The 20146-nt window shown below is 35.7% G+C and overlaps 1 protein-coding gene across 5 annotated transcripts in view; it reads right to left on the reverse strand.

Annotated features, from left to right (window-relative positions):
• Window positions 1–20146, reverse strand: part of MMS22L (MMS22 like, DNA repair protein) — a 129062-nt gene that overhangs the window by 40623 nt on the left and 68293 nt on the right. For all 5 annotated transcript variants that reach the window (XR_007401314.1, XM_025444923.3, XM_049092387.1 and 2 more), the window contains one exon: window positions 1956–2149. Coding sequence is in view for 4 of the 5 variants with exons in the window: in XM_025444923.3 (XP_025300708.3) it covers window positions 1956–2149 (194 nt within the window). In the remaining variant the exon portion in view is untranslated. The remainder of the gene's footprint in view (window positions 1–1955; window positions 2150–20146) is intronic.

Raw genomic sequence — 20146 nt, forward strand, 5'->3', positions numbered from 1 at the left:
TCAAGTCCCACATTGAGCTTTGTGCATGGAGCCTCTGCCTGTGTCCCTGGCACCTCTCTCTGTGTCTCTCATGAATAAATAAATAAAATATTTTAAAAATAAAATTACAGTTTGCTTCTGGCCTTCCCTATCCGCTTTATTTTTATTTTTCTCCATAACACCATATATTACACATCTTGCTTACTCACTTACTGTTCTCTCCCCTGCACTAGACCCTAAACTCCACAAGAACATGTAACTGATATGTGAGAAAAGAAACTGTGGTCCCTTCACCCACTGGTATATCCACAATGGCAATAAAAGTGGGTGTTTGAGGACATTTTTTTTTAATGCAGGAATTTTTTCTCTCCTAACCTATCAAGTCTTTATTTCAAAACAAATCCCAAACCCACAGATACTTTACTTTAAATGTATCTGTCATTTACTTTTAGCACCTAAGACAGCCCTGACTAAACTTATGTGGTATCATTTTTGTTTGCTGACTGTGAGTCAGGATGATGAATGGAAGAAAGATAAGTCATATTGGCTTCTAATGACTGCTTTGGTTAAACTGATTGAGTATCAATATTTATTTTCATAGACATTATAGTAGTTGGAAAACTGTTGTCCTGTCACAATTCTTCAATCTGTCATTTGCAATGTTTTAATTATGGAAATGCTAGCAGAATTCAAGATCTTTCACAATTTAAATCATTCAGTCTTTTATGTATGCTTTTAGCTCAGCTTTCCATTATTCACACCAGGGTAAAACAAACCGTGGTTTAGGTCTTAGGTTTTAAAATGCATTACATTCAAATGTATTACATACTTTTTTATTTTTTTTAAGATTTACTTATTTGAGAGAGTGAGAGAGCACAAGCAGGGGGAGTGGGAGAAGCAGGCTCCCTGTTGAGCAGACTCTGATGCAGGGCTCTATTCCGGGACCCTGGGATCATAACCTGAGGCAAAAGCATATGCTTAACTGACTGAGCCACCCCAGTGCCCCTCAAATGTATTACATACTTTTACACAAATTGCAACTAAATACATGTAGTTACCAGACTGATTTCTGTCTCATTGAGTACTTCTGCACATATTTTGGGTAAAATATCCCTTTGAGAAATATAATGATCTCTTCTTAGAAAATTGTATATATATGCTCATAAATTCAAATTCTTAACTATAATGTCCTGTGATTCAATTTCCCTTAAAGCCTAAGGACATGACCTTAGGCTAAGGGTCAAATTAATTAAAAATTACAACCTAAAATAGAATCTAATAGAAGTCAGAACAACCACATTCTATATATCTGATGTTATTCTGGTTGCATCTGCTTGGTGTTGAAGTGGAATTCATGCTGTATTCTTTTGCTCTCCATACAAGTAACTTCATCTTATACCCAGATATCTGCATACAGAATATGAAAATAAAGTACCTGAATTAGAATTAGAAGAAATCAAATGCTACCTTATTTTCCAAATATCACATAAGAAAAGTTTACATATATTCAATATATTTTTATGATTGAAACTTTTATTTTTAGCCAACAAACACTTAATTTTTCCCTCTACTAAGAGGAAAATAAACAAGCCAAAGGAACTTAATTTGACATATGTAATTCTTTTCATCTTGGGGCACCTTGAGTGTCTGCCTTTGGCTCAGGTCGTGATCCTGGGGGTCCTGGGATTGAGTCCTGCATCAGGCTCCCTGCAGGAAGCCTGCTTCTTCCTCTGCCTAAGTCTCTGCCTCTGTGTGTGTGTGTGTGTGTATGTGTCTTTCATGAATAAATAATAAAATAAAATCTTTAAAAAAATTGTTTTCATCTTGCTGGTTGTCCAAGTATTTATACTATAATAAGACTATATTGTATTGTATTGTTTAGACTATAATAGAAGAGTTTGTTACTAAGCAAATAGACGAAAAAATTGACAGAGTCTGCAAAATGAGAAGCTAATTAGCAAATTAACAACACTGACCTGCAGCTGCATCTGCAAGTTCTGAGAGAGGCACGGTCTGTGACATTCTCTGACTCTTCAAAAATGAAAAGAAATGTCTCCATAGTGCACTGGCAACTGCAGCAAGGTGGCGCTCTTTAGCCGATAATGAAGACTGCACAATTAGGTCCACATTCTCCTTTTGAAGTTCCTGACACAATTGTTGATGCATATTCCTAAAGAGAAATAAAAATATAGCTAACATCCAACAAATGCTTATAAAAATCTTCTTCAAATACATTTTGGGCTTTTAACATTTATATCATATGAAAACTGAAAGACCGTTTTATATAATTAAAACCTTTATGCCAAGACATTATGCATTTCTGGTTATTTGATGGATGAATGATGGCATATTAAGCACCATAAAGTTAATGTTAATTACTAATGTCAACCATTAATTATATGCTTTTTAATATGTCAGATCCAAATGAGAAACAGGCAGCTTCAGAATGAAGGTCTGCATTTTGCAACTCACTATGACAAGTGATTTTACTTACAATGTAGACATGAAAACAATTTTTTAAATCATTTTCTTCCGAGAGCTTTAGGACATGGATGTACCAAGTGGAAAATAAGTACATCTAGCTTGCTTATGTGTGGCATTTTAAATTACAATATTTTCCTACAAAAAACTCTGCCACATAACAATCTTGGTACTTTGTTCTAAAAAGATCCACAATCATTTTCATGTAGCTGGTAATAATACACAATAAAAAGATACTGTTCTCTATAAAATAGTAAAACATGAATTCAATACTGCCTAAAATTTTGATTCATCATTTACTTATTTGCTTAATTCAATTAAAAATTTAGACATTTCTTGCAAATCAAAACTACAATAAGATATCACCTCACACCTGGGAGAATGGCTAAAATCAACAACACGAAACCACAAGTTCTGGCAAGGATGTGGAGAAAAAGGAACCCTCTTGATCTGATGGTGGGAATGCAAATTGGTACAGCCACTGTAGAAAACAGTATGGAGGTTCTTCAAAAAATCAAAAATAGAACTACCTTAGGATCTAGCAATTGCACCACTGCATATTTACCTAAAGAATAAAAGAACGCTAATTCAAAGGGATACATGCACCCCTGTGTTTACAGAATTATTTATAATAGCTAAGATATGGAAATAGGCCAAGTGTCCATTGATTGATGAATGGATAAAGATATATATACTGTATCGTGTGTGTGTGTGTGTATACACACACACATATATATATGATGGAATATTATTCCGCCATAAAAAAAGAATGAAATCTTTCCATTTGCAACAACACGTGCAATGACACGGATGAAACTAGAGTATAACGCTAATAAGCAAAATAAGTCAGGGAACATCATGATTTCACTTATATGTGGAATTTAAGAAACAAGGAAAAAAACAGAGGGAGCCAAATCAAGAAACAGACTCTTAACTGTTAAACTGGGAGGGGAATGGGTTAAACTGGGGATGGGGATTAAGGAGTGCACTTGTGATGAGCACTGGGTGTTGCATGGAAGTGTTGAATCACTATATTGTTTACCTGAAACTAATGAATACACTGTATATTAACTAACTGAAATTAAAATAAAAACTTAAAAAACAGAAAATTTAAGAGATTTTTGTAGTGATAGAGAATAGAAGGAATTTTTGCAATATCCCCGGCCACTAATAATTAAATTAAAGACAATTAAAGACAAAGCAGTAAAAAATAACCGACAGAGTGAGGAAGACTTCCTCTGATAGTAGTATTCCATTAAGAAAAATAGTAATTTTAAAAAAGAAATATTACATTAATTCTAACATTCTTGATGTTTTCAGTTAGTTAGGAACTAACTTATTAGCACATGTATCTCAAGCAATTCCACTGAAAGATCAAACTAGATCCAAGACCACATTTTAGTACTTTTCACGTAACTACACAGAAATAAGTAAAAACTGTAGATTCTATAACATTAGGACATTGTGCCCCATGACACTGGAATTCTTGGATAATCATGAGGTACTACTTAATGCTCCTTGAAGTACTGAAAAAAAAAAAAAAGTATACAAATGCCTGGGGAAAGAAGATCATAGCAAGCAATTCTCATAAAAAGTTAACCAAATATATCCTCTCTTGTAAAAACCTACCTGAGATGCTTTCAACTTGAACTACTGGATAGAGAACAATTTCAGGTCCTTTGGCTTGGAATAAGTTGAATATCAAACCACTAAAATCCATTTGGCGCCTAACTTAATTGCTGACATCAACATAGAGAGTATACAACCACATATCAATACACTGGAGTCCAAGCAAAATAATACCACCACTGGCAAACCTATTTATAGCTTTTTCAAAGTACACTGTTTTCAAAGAATAATAAATACCTTACTGTACTTGGGTAGGATGTATTGTGCTCACGATTTCTACATAAGTAAGCCATTTCTTCACTACCTAAACTCTATTCCCTAGGGAGGGCTATCATTTCTGATCATCTTCTTTGTGCTAGAAATTCTTTAATTAAAAATCTGAACAATTCTATGAGATAGATATCAGTAATCGTCTTTATAAATGATGAAGCTGATAGAAAGTTAAATATACCCAAAGGTTACATGGCTAAGAAGGGTAGGCTCTATAATCTGATCTTAAAACTGACTCTGAAGCCTGTACTTTCTTCTTACACACTAAGACACGCACACTTTAAACTGACCAATTTTCTTCTCCTCGCTGGGTTGAAGAAATTTCAGTAGGCCTAAGAAAAAAGAGCTAGAAAAGCCACATGTAGCTTTGCCTTGTGAAGAGGCAGGGGCAACACTACAATTCTCTATTAGGAAAAACCACAAGAGATACCAAGAAAAATGCATTCAAGGCAATACTGAAAAAGGCCAACAAATCTGAACCACTTTTGACCTCTCTAGACTGAAATGTTGAGGTATCAAGGGGTATTTGCTACGACTTACTATATCCCTTATATCAGAGACCTGATTCAGAGGTTTGAAAAAAACAAACCGCTAGGTTAAAAGGTTAAATTTAGAGATTACATCCTCCAAGATAAGAGTTAACACAACAAAAAGAAGTTCCAATTAAGTGTAAGACATTGACCCAAAATCAGACTTGTTTTAGAAATGTGCATGTACTTTCCATTTTGGTTCCAAAGAAGCTATATATTCTGGGAATATGCAAAACACTTTCTGCTTGATGGTTTAAATGTTCAAGCAATATCAGTTTGAAAAAAAAATCAGTTTGAATAAGAATGATAATTTGAGAAGGGAGACAGAACGTAAAGACTGCTAACTCTGGGAAACGAACTAGGGGTGGTAGAAGGGGAGGAGGGCGGGGGGTGGGAGTGAATGGGTGACGGGCACTGGGGGTTATTCTGTATGTTAGTAAATTGAACACCAATAAAAAATAAATTAAAAAAAAAAAGAATGATAATTTGCTATTTTACCACAAAACAAAGTTGTTTAGGACCTTATAATAATTTATATAAACATGAACAAATCAGAGAGGGACAGATGCAGGAAATGTCAAGGACATACTATTGTAATAGGAGTCTGAGGGAGAATTCAATTTCTGTACTATAGCCAAACAATTAGAAATACCCCTTGTAGTCACAGGTGATTTTTTTTTTTTTAATTACACTTTCTGGATGAGAAAACGAACTACACAAATACCACAGAAAAATAAATTACATTACATGTGACTGCATGTCTGCTGAAGGTACATTTACAAAAACGCAAATATTGAGAGAAGTTCACTACAGGTAACGAAGTAAATAAAACACAAAACATATATGAAGTCTATAAAGAATGTTATATAACAGAGTTTTAGATATCATGGCTATTTTATGAAATATTTTCTACCTTCTTTTGACAAATAGCAAAAAAGCCTGAAAATAAATTTATTGCATAGAAAGTAAAATATAACTTCGGGTCAAAACCAAAAAGAAGTATCGCAATAGTTATAGAACCTCCCAACTTGGCAAATTTTTTTTTTTTGCAAATGTTTTGAGTAGAGACAAACGTAACATGGGTTAGTATTATTTTGGAAATACACACATGGGGAAATATACATGCTTAAGCATCCCACTTACATTCTAAAAGATTCAATATAGTATAGTAGAAAATAAAATTTGAAGGCAGCCCGGGTGGCTCAGCGGTTTAGTGCCGCCTTCAGCTCAGGGCCTGATCCTGGAGTCCTGGGATGGAGTCCCACTTCAGGCTCTCTGCATGGAGCCTGCTTCTCCCTCTGCCTGTGTCTCTGCCTCTCTCTCTGTGTGTCTCTCATTAATAAGTTAATAAATATTTAAAAAATAAAATAAAATAAAATTTGAACATCAAGTTATTCCAATTGTAGCTTTCATAGAAACAAAAGCAACACCCAGCACTCACTGGTATTTACCAAGTGCCAAGAATCACGTTAAGTGTTTTATAAGTATCATTTCCTACCTTAAGAATTAGGTACAGTTATTATTATAATCTATAAATGGGGAAACTAAGGCAAAAGTAGTAACACGTTGGGTAACAGCTGGTTATTAGCAAAACTACTCAGAGCTGTGTGAACTTGAAAAAAAGCAAGTAACCTCCCAATTTTTATTTAAGAGTCAAGAAGAGGAACAATCACTTGCTTTATCCACAGTTAGGTTTATTTGTAAGGATCACATGAAATAAGATCCTCAAAAATGTTTAGAAACCCAACACTGCACCATGTAAATACTCAAATTTTACATACCTAATTATCCAGGTCTTCTTAGGCTTTTAACTTAGCTCTGGTATCCTGCCTTCTTTGGCTTACTTCATTATGTTCAAGCACTTTCCTGATTCCAATGTCCTACTGCTCTTTTGTGCCATTTTCCAAAATCTGTTTTCCTGTTTTTATCTTTCTACTACTTCTTGCTGTGATTTCACACAGTCACTTATCCATCACAGCCCCCAGGTTCCCAGCCCTACACAGTCATGCAAATACATTGAGGCATCTATCCCACAAGAAACAGCGGCTTGCACCTGAACTGCTGCTGCCAACCTGGTCTCTGCAACCCGTTCCTTCCTAATACCTTAGGCAGACTTCTGGGAACACTTCCTGGACTACTCTATAAGGTTTTACTTCTAATCTTCCCTTCCTCTTGTTCTTACTGTAAGTGATAATTACAGAACAAGGTATGACATCCTGTACATCGCTTTCCTAGTAGTCATTATTGCATATGTAGTATTCCTAATATATTATGCTTCAAAATTTAAAGAAAATTTGTCTGGTGATGGATCTTGAAACCACAGAAAAAGCATAATACAATAATAAATGCAACTGATAAGAGCTAATAGCAAGGGATTAACAAAGATTAATAACTGAATTTCTTTTTTAGTTCTATTCCTAACCTGGCAACTTTCTTTAATCAGTATTAGTGAAAAATAAAATGGTAGGTCCTGAGTTAAAAAGTTGTTTCTAAACCACTACAGGTAATTATTCCAAGTATCTGATTTAACTAACAGGAGACTAGATGGGAATCAGATTATTCTATGACCATTTTTAGTTTCAGTTAAACTCGCTAAAAAACCTTGGGTATCTTTGATCCTCTTATCATTCTTGTTTTCCTCTAAAAAACAGGCTATAATCTGCTTTACTACCCAGAAATAATATAACAATCGAAGTAATGACCTTACCAGAAGAAAATCCCTATGTTTTAAAGGTGGAAGTTATCCTAAAAATCATCTAATCCAATCTTATCTTCGTAAATTAAGAAAAAAAAAATTATATATATATACATACAGCCTTCTGCTACAAAGAGACTTTTGCAAAGCCTCACTGTGAGAGAATGGTAGCTTGAGTGTTGACCCCCCAATTCTGTATTCCCCAGTCATCAGGGAGAGGCAATTAGTAAGAAACCAGGCTGGCAAGCAGCAGCCTAGGTATGTATGCCTTGCAGTGCTTCCCTGTAATAGTTCAATGTATTTCTGTGTAAGTGGAAGAGTGGTGAATAGATGGTGATGACTAAGTGAATATGTGAGAACAAGGCTGTTCTGACTATTGACGGACTGTGACAAATAGAGCAGCACTGGTGATGATGCTTCCAGACACATATAATAATGCATTAATTAAGACTAAATAGCCTTCTCAAGATGTAAGGAAAACTGTCCAAATGCACACTTGTCCAGGAGAGAGAAGACTAGATTGTGACCCCAGAAAACTTCTGAGACTTAGTTTTTCATCTGTTAAATGGAAATAATGCTCTATTATTCTCCATGGAACTGTTAAAACTATCAAGTCATATGACTTAGGTAAGGCAAGATAATATGTATTTTAGTCACATTTCTACTGCTTCTAAATCCTAATAACCATGTTCATGATGCAGTATTGCATTACCTAGGAAAGCATGGACTTTAGAGACAGACAGAGTATAAAGCCTACTCTGTCAATTACTAGTTATGTGGCCATTTCCTCATCCGTCCCAAGAATTCTTAGTAAGACACTTCCATAAATGGCCAACAAGAATCGAAGATTGTCTATGGAGAATATATATGCCAGCCTTATTCTGTTTTGGCCTTTACTAACTAATTTAATCCTATAGATACTATTATTATCTCCATTTTAAATATAAGAAATCTAAGTACAGAAAGGACAAATAATTTAACAGGTCATACTGTTAGTAAGCAGCAGAGTTAGAATTTGAACACAGGCTCTCTAACATCCATGCAACTATGTTACAACTACCTTAAATATCATTTTGCTATCCATATAAATAGGACATGTTTCAAATGTCATACTGTTACATTCACTGATTCATATGCTAAGTTCCTAAAAAAGGTAGTTACAAACTAGTATAACACCCAATCCCAGGTGGCAAACCAGTTGCACCCACATTAAAGGCTTGACACTTCTGGGGAAGTGCAGGTCATTCTATAAGGATCCCAAAAGTCAACAAATATGTCATAACTTAAAAAATTTCCTGTGGCCCATAATTAATTACTTCACAAGACTAGGAAAGAGAAGAAACAGGAATCCAGTGCTGAGTCTGGCAAACCAAGCATGCTCATAACAATGTTGCCTTGTGGTTTTACAGAATAACATTGGTAACATACTTAAAATCTGAGTTGCTTGCCCCTATGTGCAAAATATGGTATGGCATGAAAACATGCCAATAAAACGTGTTTTTTTTAGGAATTACTTGTATAATTTTATTACTCACATTTATAAATAATCATGGGTCTCAAGTCAGTTAAGTTTTCCAGTGTTATTTCACTTCATTTTATTGCATACCAATAAAAAGATCTACCTTGATAGTTCTCAATCTTGACCATCATCAAAATGATCTGTAGAGCTTTCTAAAATTACTAACGTCCTACTTTTACTAAAGATCTTCCTGCATCTTCAAAGTTTGGGACCTAAATACATTATTTGCTTTAAAATTCTGACTCAGGAGGTCTGGGGAGGGGCCAGAGAGTTTATATTTCTATTATAAGGTAGATGCTGCCAGCCCTGGACCACACCTTAAGCTCTCATCTTCCTCATTTTCCTGGTCTATAAAATGGGGGCAATAATAGTACCTACAGGACTAAATTAATTACAATCAAATACTTAGAACAGGACTGATACATATATTTAATAAAGTCTTTTTTCTTTTGCTCAACAATAAAAGTTACTTCATTTATTGTATATGTCCTATTTAATTCTTGTACCAGATAAGGATATGGCTATGCAACTAGTAACCCATGGACCACACTGAGTAGCAAGACGATATGTAATTCTGTACTAGAAAAGGGTTAAAAACCATTCCTCTACTCTCTAGTCAGAAAAAAACCTGTAGGTTTTATTCCAGCTCAGAGAAAAAGATCATTGAGGGCAACAGAAGAAAATGGGCATGGAAATGATTCTCCAAGACCAGGTTGAGAACTGAGTATGTGAAAAGGAGTAGAGTAAAAGTACAAAGGTATACAAAATCCACTCATTTATTCTCTAATTCCACATGTACTGTGTATGTCCTAGGCAGTATGGATACAAAGTTTATTACAGAGTCTCTTCCTTTCTGCCTTTCATTCTATTTGAATGAGAGATATATAATGAAAGGAACATTATGTGTTAACATTTTAGGTTGTGGTAAGCTTTATAGATAAAATGTAATCAAGGTATAGAGATGATGATTGATGGGAATTAATATTTCAACTAGGATGATAAGGTGACATTTGAATAAAAACCTAAGCAAGTAAGGGAGGGAACCACATGGATTTACAGAGGGAACGTGTTTTAGGGAGAAGAAACACCAAATGCAAATGTGCCAAGGTTGGCAGTTCCATAGGCTCAAGGAAAAACAATTAGGGAGCTAGTTGGCTGCAGCACAATGGGTGATGGAAGGAACAGCAGATGAATTCAAAGAGATAACTGGGTTCCAGATTTTGTAGGGCTTTGTAAGCCATGGTAAGGAAGTTGGATAAAATCAAGGTGAGTAACTACACCAAAGCAGAAGAGTAACATAATGTACATCTTTAAAAGAAAACAAAAGAAAATGTGTTTGGGAAAAGAAAGAAAAAGTAGCCATTCTATCATGGAAAATTTTTATAGTGACATTAGAAGGCAATACATTTAAGAATGGGAAATATGGCCACATTTGTTCATTCACATGCTTTCTTCATTCACTTCACAAAAACTTACTCAGCACCAATCACTTGCATCTGATGCCAGGAATACAAAAACAATTAAGGCAGATTCTGCTGTTAAAACAAACAAACAAACAAAAAAAAAACAAAAAATAATTTAAAAAAAAATCAAGGTTTCATTTTAAAGGTAGTAAAGAACCACCGAAGGATTCTGAACTGAGGAATAGCATAATGAAAACAGTGCTTTGGGAAAGATTAATCTGGTAATGGCAAACAGAATGGGTTAGAATAAGAACTGACTAGAGACCGGAGAGACCAATTATGCAGCCTCTGTAAATATCTAGGTATGAGCTAATATGCAATTTGAGCTACTTATGAAAGGAAAAGAAAGCTCACAGTAATTATTTGGCATGTTGTGAGGGAGAGGAAGGTGCAGCTTTTTTTGTTTTGTTTTGTTTTGCTAAGTTTTTGGGGAGGGAAACTTTGCCTGGTAGTTCAGCTCATTTTACTGAACATTTTAGTATCTATTAATTACGTGAGGTACTACATTAGATGCTATCAAATATGGCCCTTGCTCTCAAAGAATATACAATCAAGTGGTGAGAAAGAGGTATGTACAGAGTATTGTAATGCACAAAGGAACATCTGGTCCACGTGGGGGTTTGCCGAAGACTTCTTGGAGTAGAAATGCCATTATAAGGTCATGGAAGTTGTGTCAGGCAATGAAAAAATAATACAAAAAAGTTTCAAAAAATTGAAATGATATGAGTAAATCATAGTGACATGATATTGCATGGTGTATGAGACAACTCACAAACAATTTAGTATTACCAGAAGATTAAAGGTCAAGGAGCAGAACGATGGAAAAATGAAGCTAGAGTATTGATGGAGACCAGGTCAAGAAGGGCCATGCCCTCTAAAAAGTTAGACCTACAAGTGAATTCTTTAAAGGAGAGAGAATCAACAGAGACCAAACCAATACCCAACATTTATCTGCCCAATTGTTTGTTTCCAATATACCTAGAGCTTATAAGGACTACCCCATTTACTTATAAACAGCCTGTGTAAATACACAAAGCTAATGTTATAATGCTATTCATCTTTGAAATATTTTCATTAAAAAGAACCCAGACTGGTAAGTATGAGCATACATGACTTGGTACATATACAAATATATATAATTCATCACAATAAACTATAAAAATGTATCTTTTGCACATGCTTAAATGTTTTTATGCTCCCATCTAATAAAAGTGAGCACAGGAGAACAACCTGAGCATGTCTGACTTATAAACATTAACACTGTTAGCACAGCATAGTGCAAATGCTCTTAGCAAATGGGTGCTCGACTGCACTACCCTAAGTGGAATATATTTACTTTGCTCTGGAGTCTGCTTCTGCCATTTATTCTGTGTTTTGGAGAAGCATTTAACCTATAATCAACAAGTAATAGTCTTAAACTTAACACAAAGAATCAAGGAAAAAGTATTATGCTAGATATTAAGATTTAAGCTTTATAGCACCTTAAGATGCCTTCAAGGAAATTGTGGAGGGTAGTGACCACATCAAGGTTTGGTTGAAATTTTTTGACATTTTAACTAAAATAAACCAGAGGCATAAGGATGCCATGACTTAAGGATTTCTAAAGAGACAAGAAAGCAATCACCACCTGACCATGGCAACTCATTTCAAAGGGATGTTACAATAACCTTGTACTGCTTCTGTTCAGTTAGGGCCCTCATTTCCAGGAACACATCCTCTAAATTCAATACCAGGTATGTGGGTCCAAGAAATGGATGAAAGCAAGAGACGGAGAGATTATGGGTTCAATAAAAAACTAGTCCGTTTCTAAGTTTGCCTGCTACCAGAATATCATCTGAGTAAGATCATGAGTTATGATCCAGGATCTTTTGTCTTTGATGTTAAAGGCACTGAGAGGTGAGATCATCCCTTGTAAGAATTCTCACAATAAAATATACACATCTTTAATAAAATACCTAAAGCTGTCATACTGTTCTTTGGGGATTTTAAATACAATTCTCTTCCTCTTTAACTGTAAACAGACAGGTATAATAGCAATCATACATGCACAGATCTTTATCTAAAATGGTGAGTTATGTATAGAATTCTCATACAAGAAAAAGGAGGGAGGGAAAACCCCTTAGGAACTGGTGGCTAAAAAAAGAAAATCAGAGTACAAATAGTTACTTGTAATATTGGTAGGCAATGGTATAAACAAAATGTTTATGGAAAATGCCTTCATTTTGGAACAGAAATCACTAATCTATCAAACTTAGCAACACCAGAGCCAATAATATCTGGTGATATTAAACACACGTAACAATCTTTCATCTTCTTTCTCCTCTTGTATGTACCATCTCTGTTCCACTGCCCTTGTGCTATTCCATCATATACTGAATACTGATGCAGTTTTAAAACACGGCCACAAATTCTTTGGCACTCCTAAGATCTGGGAGATCTGTGACTGCTTTGACTGACAAGAATGTAGCAGATATGACACTATGTTACTCCAAGGTTTGTTAATAAAAGGCCATGATGTTTCTGCTTTGTTTGCTGGGAAAACAGTCTTGGAGCCCTGAAATGCCATGCATGAAGTACAGTTGCCTTGAGAACACTCTTTGGAGAGGCCATAGGTAGCACCTGAGTCAATAGTCCTAAGTAGGCCTGCCCTTCAACCATACTAGCTCAGACACTAAACATGTTAGTGAAGAAGTCATTGGGAACTGGATCTTACAGCTTCAGAACAGCCCTTTGCCTTTTGTATTACCCCCAGAAAGAATCATCCTAGCTGAAGCCCCAGACAAGGTGGAGCAGAGAAGAGGTGTCCTTGGCTTTCCAAATTTCTCACCTACAGAATCTGTGATCATAATAAAAGGGTTGTTGCAGTGTTCCATGCCACTATATTTTGGCATGGTCTAGTATGCTCTAAAGAACAGGTGTCCACTATATATGAAGGAATTCGGGATTCAAAGATGAAAAGATATAGACCTGACCTCAAGGAATGCACACATGGGGAAGGGGAAACAAAGATTTCTTTTTATTAAAAGTATAACCAAGCGGTGGTATCTGTAAAAGTGCCAAAACCAGATTTAAGATCAAATAGCTTCTTTTTACCCTCCTAAGAACCATCTGCAATAATCTCAGAAATTCTAGACTTGGTTAGGACAAATGAGTTACAGGTATAAGGGTCAACCAAAGAAAAGCTACTTCATTTTTCCACCTGTCCAGTACAGAACATCTATATCAAGCCTGCACTGAGATATTTTATATTACCATATTTACTCTTGATACATTTTATTCAGTTCTGTTCCTTTCACATTTCATTAATAATTGACAGCTCTTTTTTTGAACTGAGTTTCATTTTAATTTTCTCTAGATATAGGGTAGTATGTTTGCAAGCCTATGGAGACCATCTTTAAAAGCTAATTAATCAAACCATCTTCCAAAAAGTAGCCTCTCACCATCTCAGCAGTCTTTGCTGAAAACAACAGTAGGCAGTCAGCTCTATTCTCTTGCTATAGCTGGAATCATGATATCACATCTGATGACATGTTTAGTTGCTATTTAGGGGAATGTGGTTATGCCTCAAAAGAGTTTGATCATTTTATTAAAGGTACAGAAGGACCCAAACATTTTTGAGGTCAGATGTTCCACAACAAGTAAGCTGGAGCTAAATTCCATTTGTGAGCACTTTTTCCTAATTGGTGGTAATAAATTCCTAAAAAGAAAGGGTCTAATGGTAATGTTGACTGATTCTTAACTACATTAACCCAAATGTTCCTGTCACAGTGAAATTTGCTCTATAATTTACTTTAATGGACTAGGTGTATCAATAAATATTGAAAATGTCCTGTCTCTTCTATTCCCTTCCATTTAAATCAAATCCAACTCTATGTCAACAGATTATACCACTGTATAATTACAATAGCTAATGCATTGGGAAAAGTAGTGTTCTTTGATAAATAATTTCTCTAAAACCTCTTAAGCATTCTGCATCCTCAATATTTCTCTTACACTCAAGAAATGCAGTAAATTACACAACCAGACACTACTGACCACTGCCAATTGTGATAATGGACCTAAAAACCTCATCATCAGCTCCAATAATGACTGTGTTTTCAGATTTCAAAATTCAGTCAAGCAAGAGAATCAAAAAGTATCTAGGGATGTTTTAGGAAGAATTTGCTTCTTTAAAATATAAGCAAACTCTACAAGAAATACTAGCTTAGTCACCATTTAATATAATGCTAGGCTTGGGATATATAAGCCTTAGAAGTCTTATAAACTCCTTGAAATTACATGTGAAGTTTTGTGTATACATAACTGTATTTGCATTTATGGCGAGAGACTATAGCTTTCATGAATCTCAAAAGGGTCTGCCTCAGCTGAATGAAATCTACTAATAGGTCTCATCCCTTTTCTTCTACCACTTTATAAATAAACATCTTCTTTGTATAAGCTAAATGTTTCCTCTAGTTTTCTTATCTTGAATCCTCTCCTCCCTCCTTTTCATTTCTTCATTCTGTGCCTCATTTGTCCCCAACAACCCAGTTGTAACCTCTGTATAATCAAATATACTAACTTAAAAAGAAAAGTTTAATCTGAATTCTATATAGAAAAATCTGTTGCTAGTCAATGTATAAGATCAATCACCAAAATCATAGAAGAAATAATAGAAGAAATAAGAGCATAAACTTGATTAGAACAAACCTGTATTTAAGTCAATAATTTTCCTAATTTTAACTTTTGTTATTCCAGATACTTATACACATTTCTCTCCAGAGATACTATTTGCTGTGTTTACTGTAGTTCTTTGAAAGGACAAAAAGATAGAGGGGGGGGAAAGTTTTCCTAAAAGATTATCCATTGAGTCAATGATCTGTGGGGCTATTATGAAGCTCCATTATTAGGGCTGAGAGCCTCAAAGGCTTTCGTTATGTCACTAATTTCTTTTTGCAAGGCTTCAGCAAATGAGCCGATTTATCTAGTTCTGCATGCTTGGGGCTTGATACATGCTATTTGTACATGACAGGTTTCATCTGCGTGCACCATTGATATCATTTATCTGCACATCAAAAAAGCTCCTCTCCTGATGTAAAAAAAAAAAATTATGCATATACTGGGGTAAGAAATGTTAAAGAGGTGAGTAAACCTGTGCTAGCTCATAAAATGAAACCAAACTACAGGAACATCACCAATTGAGTATGAACGTGCTACAGGGCTATAGGAGCAGATACAACCCAAGAAAAGGAAAAACTGGAAAGATCCTTGCTTACAGGGATAAAGCAGTAGAGCTTTGTTAGTATCCTGTGAATTTCACCTACAAATGGGGAAAACTAATTTGCCTCAGAAATGAAAAAAAATGAAGTCTTATGAACAAAGCTTCATAAAGCTATATGACCAAAGAAGAAATATTTCAAAATACATTTTAAAACAGTTCCCATTATTTATAATAGAAGAAAATTAACCTCTGGAATTTGCTCTTATGGGAAAACACGTTTCGATTGACTGTTAATGTGTTCACAATGAAAAAAAAAACTGTGCTATAGCTTAAAGTCTTATAGGAAGGTAACTTCAGAGAACACAAGAAGAAACAGAAAGGTAACCAAATGTGAAAAGGCTTTGAATTAAAAATGGTAATCAGCTTAAAAGCACCCGTGTAAAAGATTCTGCAAGGAGGACACAGCCTACATATTTGAATAACAAGGTAATAACAGTGTTGTTTCTAGATTTCCAACAGATGATATATTAACACATTCTTTTGAGAAAAAAATCAGTATTTTTCTTCATGAAGAAGGTATGGTATGCATTGAGTTAAAGAGTTTGTTCCTGTAATTCATCATCTTTCAGAACATGAGGTTGTATTAGGCTCCAATCACCCCCTACTCCTACTCTTCTCAGCATTTGGTAACACAGACAGTAGAGCTAATTTTCTGTCATTCAGGAAGAACCGTTGGATCACTAAACTTGCATCATCATCACCTCTGAAACACAGTAAAAATCACTGTTAGAACCAATGGTTTATTAGATCGAACCCACCATCAACAATGTCAACTCTGCCTGGTTGTGTTAACAGGAAAATGTTTTACGAGTTCCACCACTGGGCATCAATTTAACTTCCAGCACCAGCTATGCTGTAAAACCGTGAACGTAATTTATATGGTGACCTGCGTGTGTGGGAAGCAATATCTAGGTGAAACTTCTCACAGTCTGACAAAATGCTTTGATTTGCACCATTCAGATGATTGAGCAAAAAGAGTTTAAGCAATCACCACCAATAGCCTTTATCTCCAAATGCACTAAAAATTTATTACTCTATGAGTGCGACCTATTGCTTTAGAGCCAGGCTTGATAGAATAGAAATGATTGGATAAATATTACATTTTCAACTGGTACACATCTTGTCCATTAGGTTTAAATATTGGACAAGCTACGTGTTTAAGATAAACATCAGTCTTAGCTGATTCCATCACATCGCACATTTAGAAAGCCTCCAAATGTTTCCATAGTAACATTTTGTGCTTACATATAACTGAGGATACATGTTCATTGCCAATTAGGAGACAGTAAACCAAGAGAACACTGAACTCTTCTTAAGGAATTTACCTTTGTCTTTTACTTGGCACTTAATACAGTTGACAGTATCTACACAACTACTGCTGTGTATGAAGCAACCAAGTAATCAATCACTCAAGCAGAAAGGGACAGAAATACATGGCTCACCCACCTATCCTAAATAACAGTTTACTATTCAGGCCTTCCTAGAAATTATAAACTAGGCTAGATTCATACTCATGGCTTTTTCAGGAGCTACTGCTGTGAGCTAAGGGAAGAATATTTACCTGACAACATCTCCATCCACCTGCCTAAGATCATACACCTTTAAAGATGGCAATGGTTATTTCTGATCTATAGATACATAGCAAAGCTGTTTTGTTTACTGAAATACAACTTTTTAATGTCATTTCTAGCATCATGGGACGGACCCAACGCAAATAATCTTCAATGCCTTTGGGGTCCTAAGCAACTACAGCAGCCTTGACTATAGTGATTAGCTCAGTGTTACTATTTTTCTAATTTGGTTTAATTAGATACTACAAGGTAAATAATATTATCTGCAGTTTGGTGATGAAAATATGGACTCAGAGACATTAAAGAACTTGATCAATAAGTAACAGAAATGGAACTGCAAGCCTGATCTGACTCCAGATCATTTTCTACTAGAAGCCATACTGAGGATCTTTGTTCAAGATGAGACTGTAATAATTAAAGCTTTATACCTGAAGGTTTAAAAAAGTATCTAATAGTAAAATAGACCTTACATACACAGGACTATTTATAACAGGTGCATCTTTTTAATACTCCTAATCACCAGTCTTTCTTCATTAAAGAAATAGACGACTAATCAAGGGATCATCAGACAAAATAAGTACTGGTCATTAACCTTGGCAGTGAGTTCTTTTCCTTAATTAAGGCTTCCAGCCATGTTTTCATGCATTTGTTTGCCACATTGAAAAAATAATTGCAGTGTGCAAAATGGATTTAAAGCAAAAACTTGCTCTTTAGAAACAAATCATCCTATATTCCATTCACAAAGCCATTTGTTATAGTATTACTAGAAGAGACTTAAGCATTTAACTTGGAATGCCTTAGCAAGATCTTTTAAGCTGTTTTCCTTATCTTGTTCTTCAAAATTTGAAACTAGAAAATCCCACTTGACTCGAAAGAAAAAAAAAAAAGGTTGTCCCTTCTAGGGTTAACAGATACTTTTTGTAAGATTTTAGGTAAGATTAACCTTTTGCTCACAATAGGACTGGTTATTGGTTTTACTTTTTTACTGTCTTTAACTCAGGTAAAAATCAATATAGAGCGAGACAAAGGGCTCTAGAGGGTCTGGCTACACCAGCTCCTGGGTTGGCTCCTGCACAATTCCACAACATGCTGAGGCTGGGAAGGATTAGCCTGCTTGTGTTGAGTAAACCGATGATACTCAATAAACAGTTTCTGTTGTAAACCCCTTAGGACGTGCAAAGCCACACTAGTTGGCAATAGACCAGTTAAGCGGCAGAACCAGCTGTAATCTCATTTAGACCTGAGCTGATCCTCCTGTCCTTTCATTCCACAGGATCAAAGCAAACCACTGAGGAGGCAGCTGTATTATAGCGGCTCTGCTTGCTGGATGCAGCAAACATTTCATAAATTCCACTCCTTGAAGCAAGTCTCTACCTAATCTACCCAGAGCTGGGACAATCAATGAATTTCTGAATTCATTAGACTGATTATTACAGGGCAACCATTTTCTCTTTGGAGATATGTGATGATTGCATGAACTTTACAAAGCAGCTTCTATTTCTGACCATCATTTTTTTTTCTTGAAAGACCCAAATTTTCCCTCATGCTATCATATAAAAATGGCTTAAAATTACTTAGCTCATTACCTTTAATGCAAATTAACAAGCAAACAATATATGATGCTGAATTCCTCCATATGTAGCAGGTGGTTGCCACTGAAATGCATTCAAGCCTTAACAGTGGCCCAATTTCCATGTTCAGTGACATAGGCTGGAGTGCCAAACCTTACTGTGCTACAAACCGTATGTTAGCCAAAAGTGATACTCAACTAAATGCATAGAAAGTTTTCCAATGTTTATTAAAGAGTATTATTTAACATTAGTAAGTTTTCCATAAAACAGAGCACAACTTTTAAAAAAGTGTTCCAAAGTCAGAGTGCTGTTTCTTCCCCACCCACCTTTCAATAGAAGTGACCCCTCACTACCTCATTTTATTGAAAATCTCCTTTAATAAGAATCTAAATTTCAAGATATAAAGCTTTAGAAAGCAGGCACTACTCCCAAATTTAAGAGATGTATCATACAAAGCTCCATGCAGGGAGCCCAATGCGGGACTCATCCTGGGGAAAAAAAAAAAAAGATGTATCATACAGAATGTATCATGGGCACTGAAGAGGCAGGTATTGGGTGTCATAGCACAGTTGACTCTAAATATTAAACATGAAAGAAATGAAACCCAAACCAGATGTGCAGCGCTAGGTATAAAACAGCTTTATGGGATCCCTGGGTGGCGCAGCAGTTTAGCGCCTGCCTTTGGCCCAGGGCGTGATCCTGGAGACCCGGATCGAATCTCACGTCGGGCTCCCAGTGCATGGAGCCTGCTTCTCCCTCTGCCTATGTCTCTGCCTCTCTCTCTCTCTCTGTGACTATCATAAATAAAAATTAAAAAAAAAGAAGAAAAAAAAACAGCTTTATTTTTTTTTTAAGATTTTATTTATTTATTGAGAGAGAGAGAGAGAGAGAGAGAGAGGCAGAGACACAGGCAGAAGGAGAAGCAGGTTCCACGCAGGGAGCCCGATGTGGGACTCGATGCAGGGTTTTAGGATCACACACCCTGGGCTGAATGAAGGCGGTGCTAAACCGCTGGGCCACCGGGGCTGCCCTATAAAACAGCTTTTAACTTAAAAAAAAAAAAAAAAAAAAGTCAATGGATACCTCTTTGAGAGACCATGTGAGAGACCATGCGCGCGCACACACACACACACACACACACACACACACACACACACACACACAGAGGCATGGGGGAG

This window comes from Canis lupus, chromosome 12 (assembly GCF_003254725.2).
Source record: "Canis lupus dingo isolate Sandy chromosome 12, ASM325472v2, whole genome shotgun sequence".
Taxonomy (NCBI): Eukaryota; Metazoa; Chordata; class Mammalia; order Carnivora; family Canidae; genus Canis; species Canis lupus.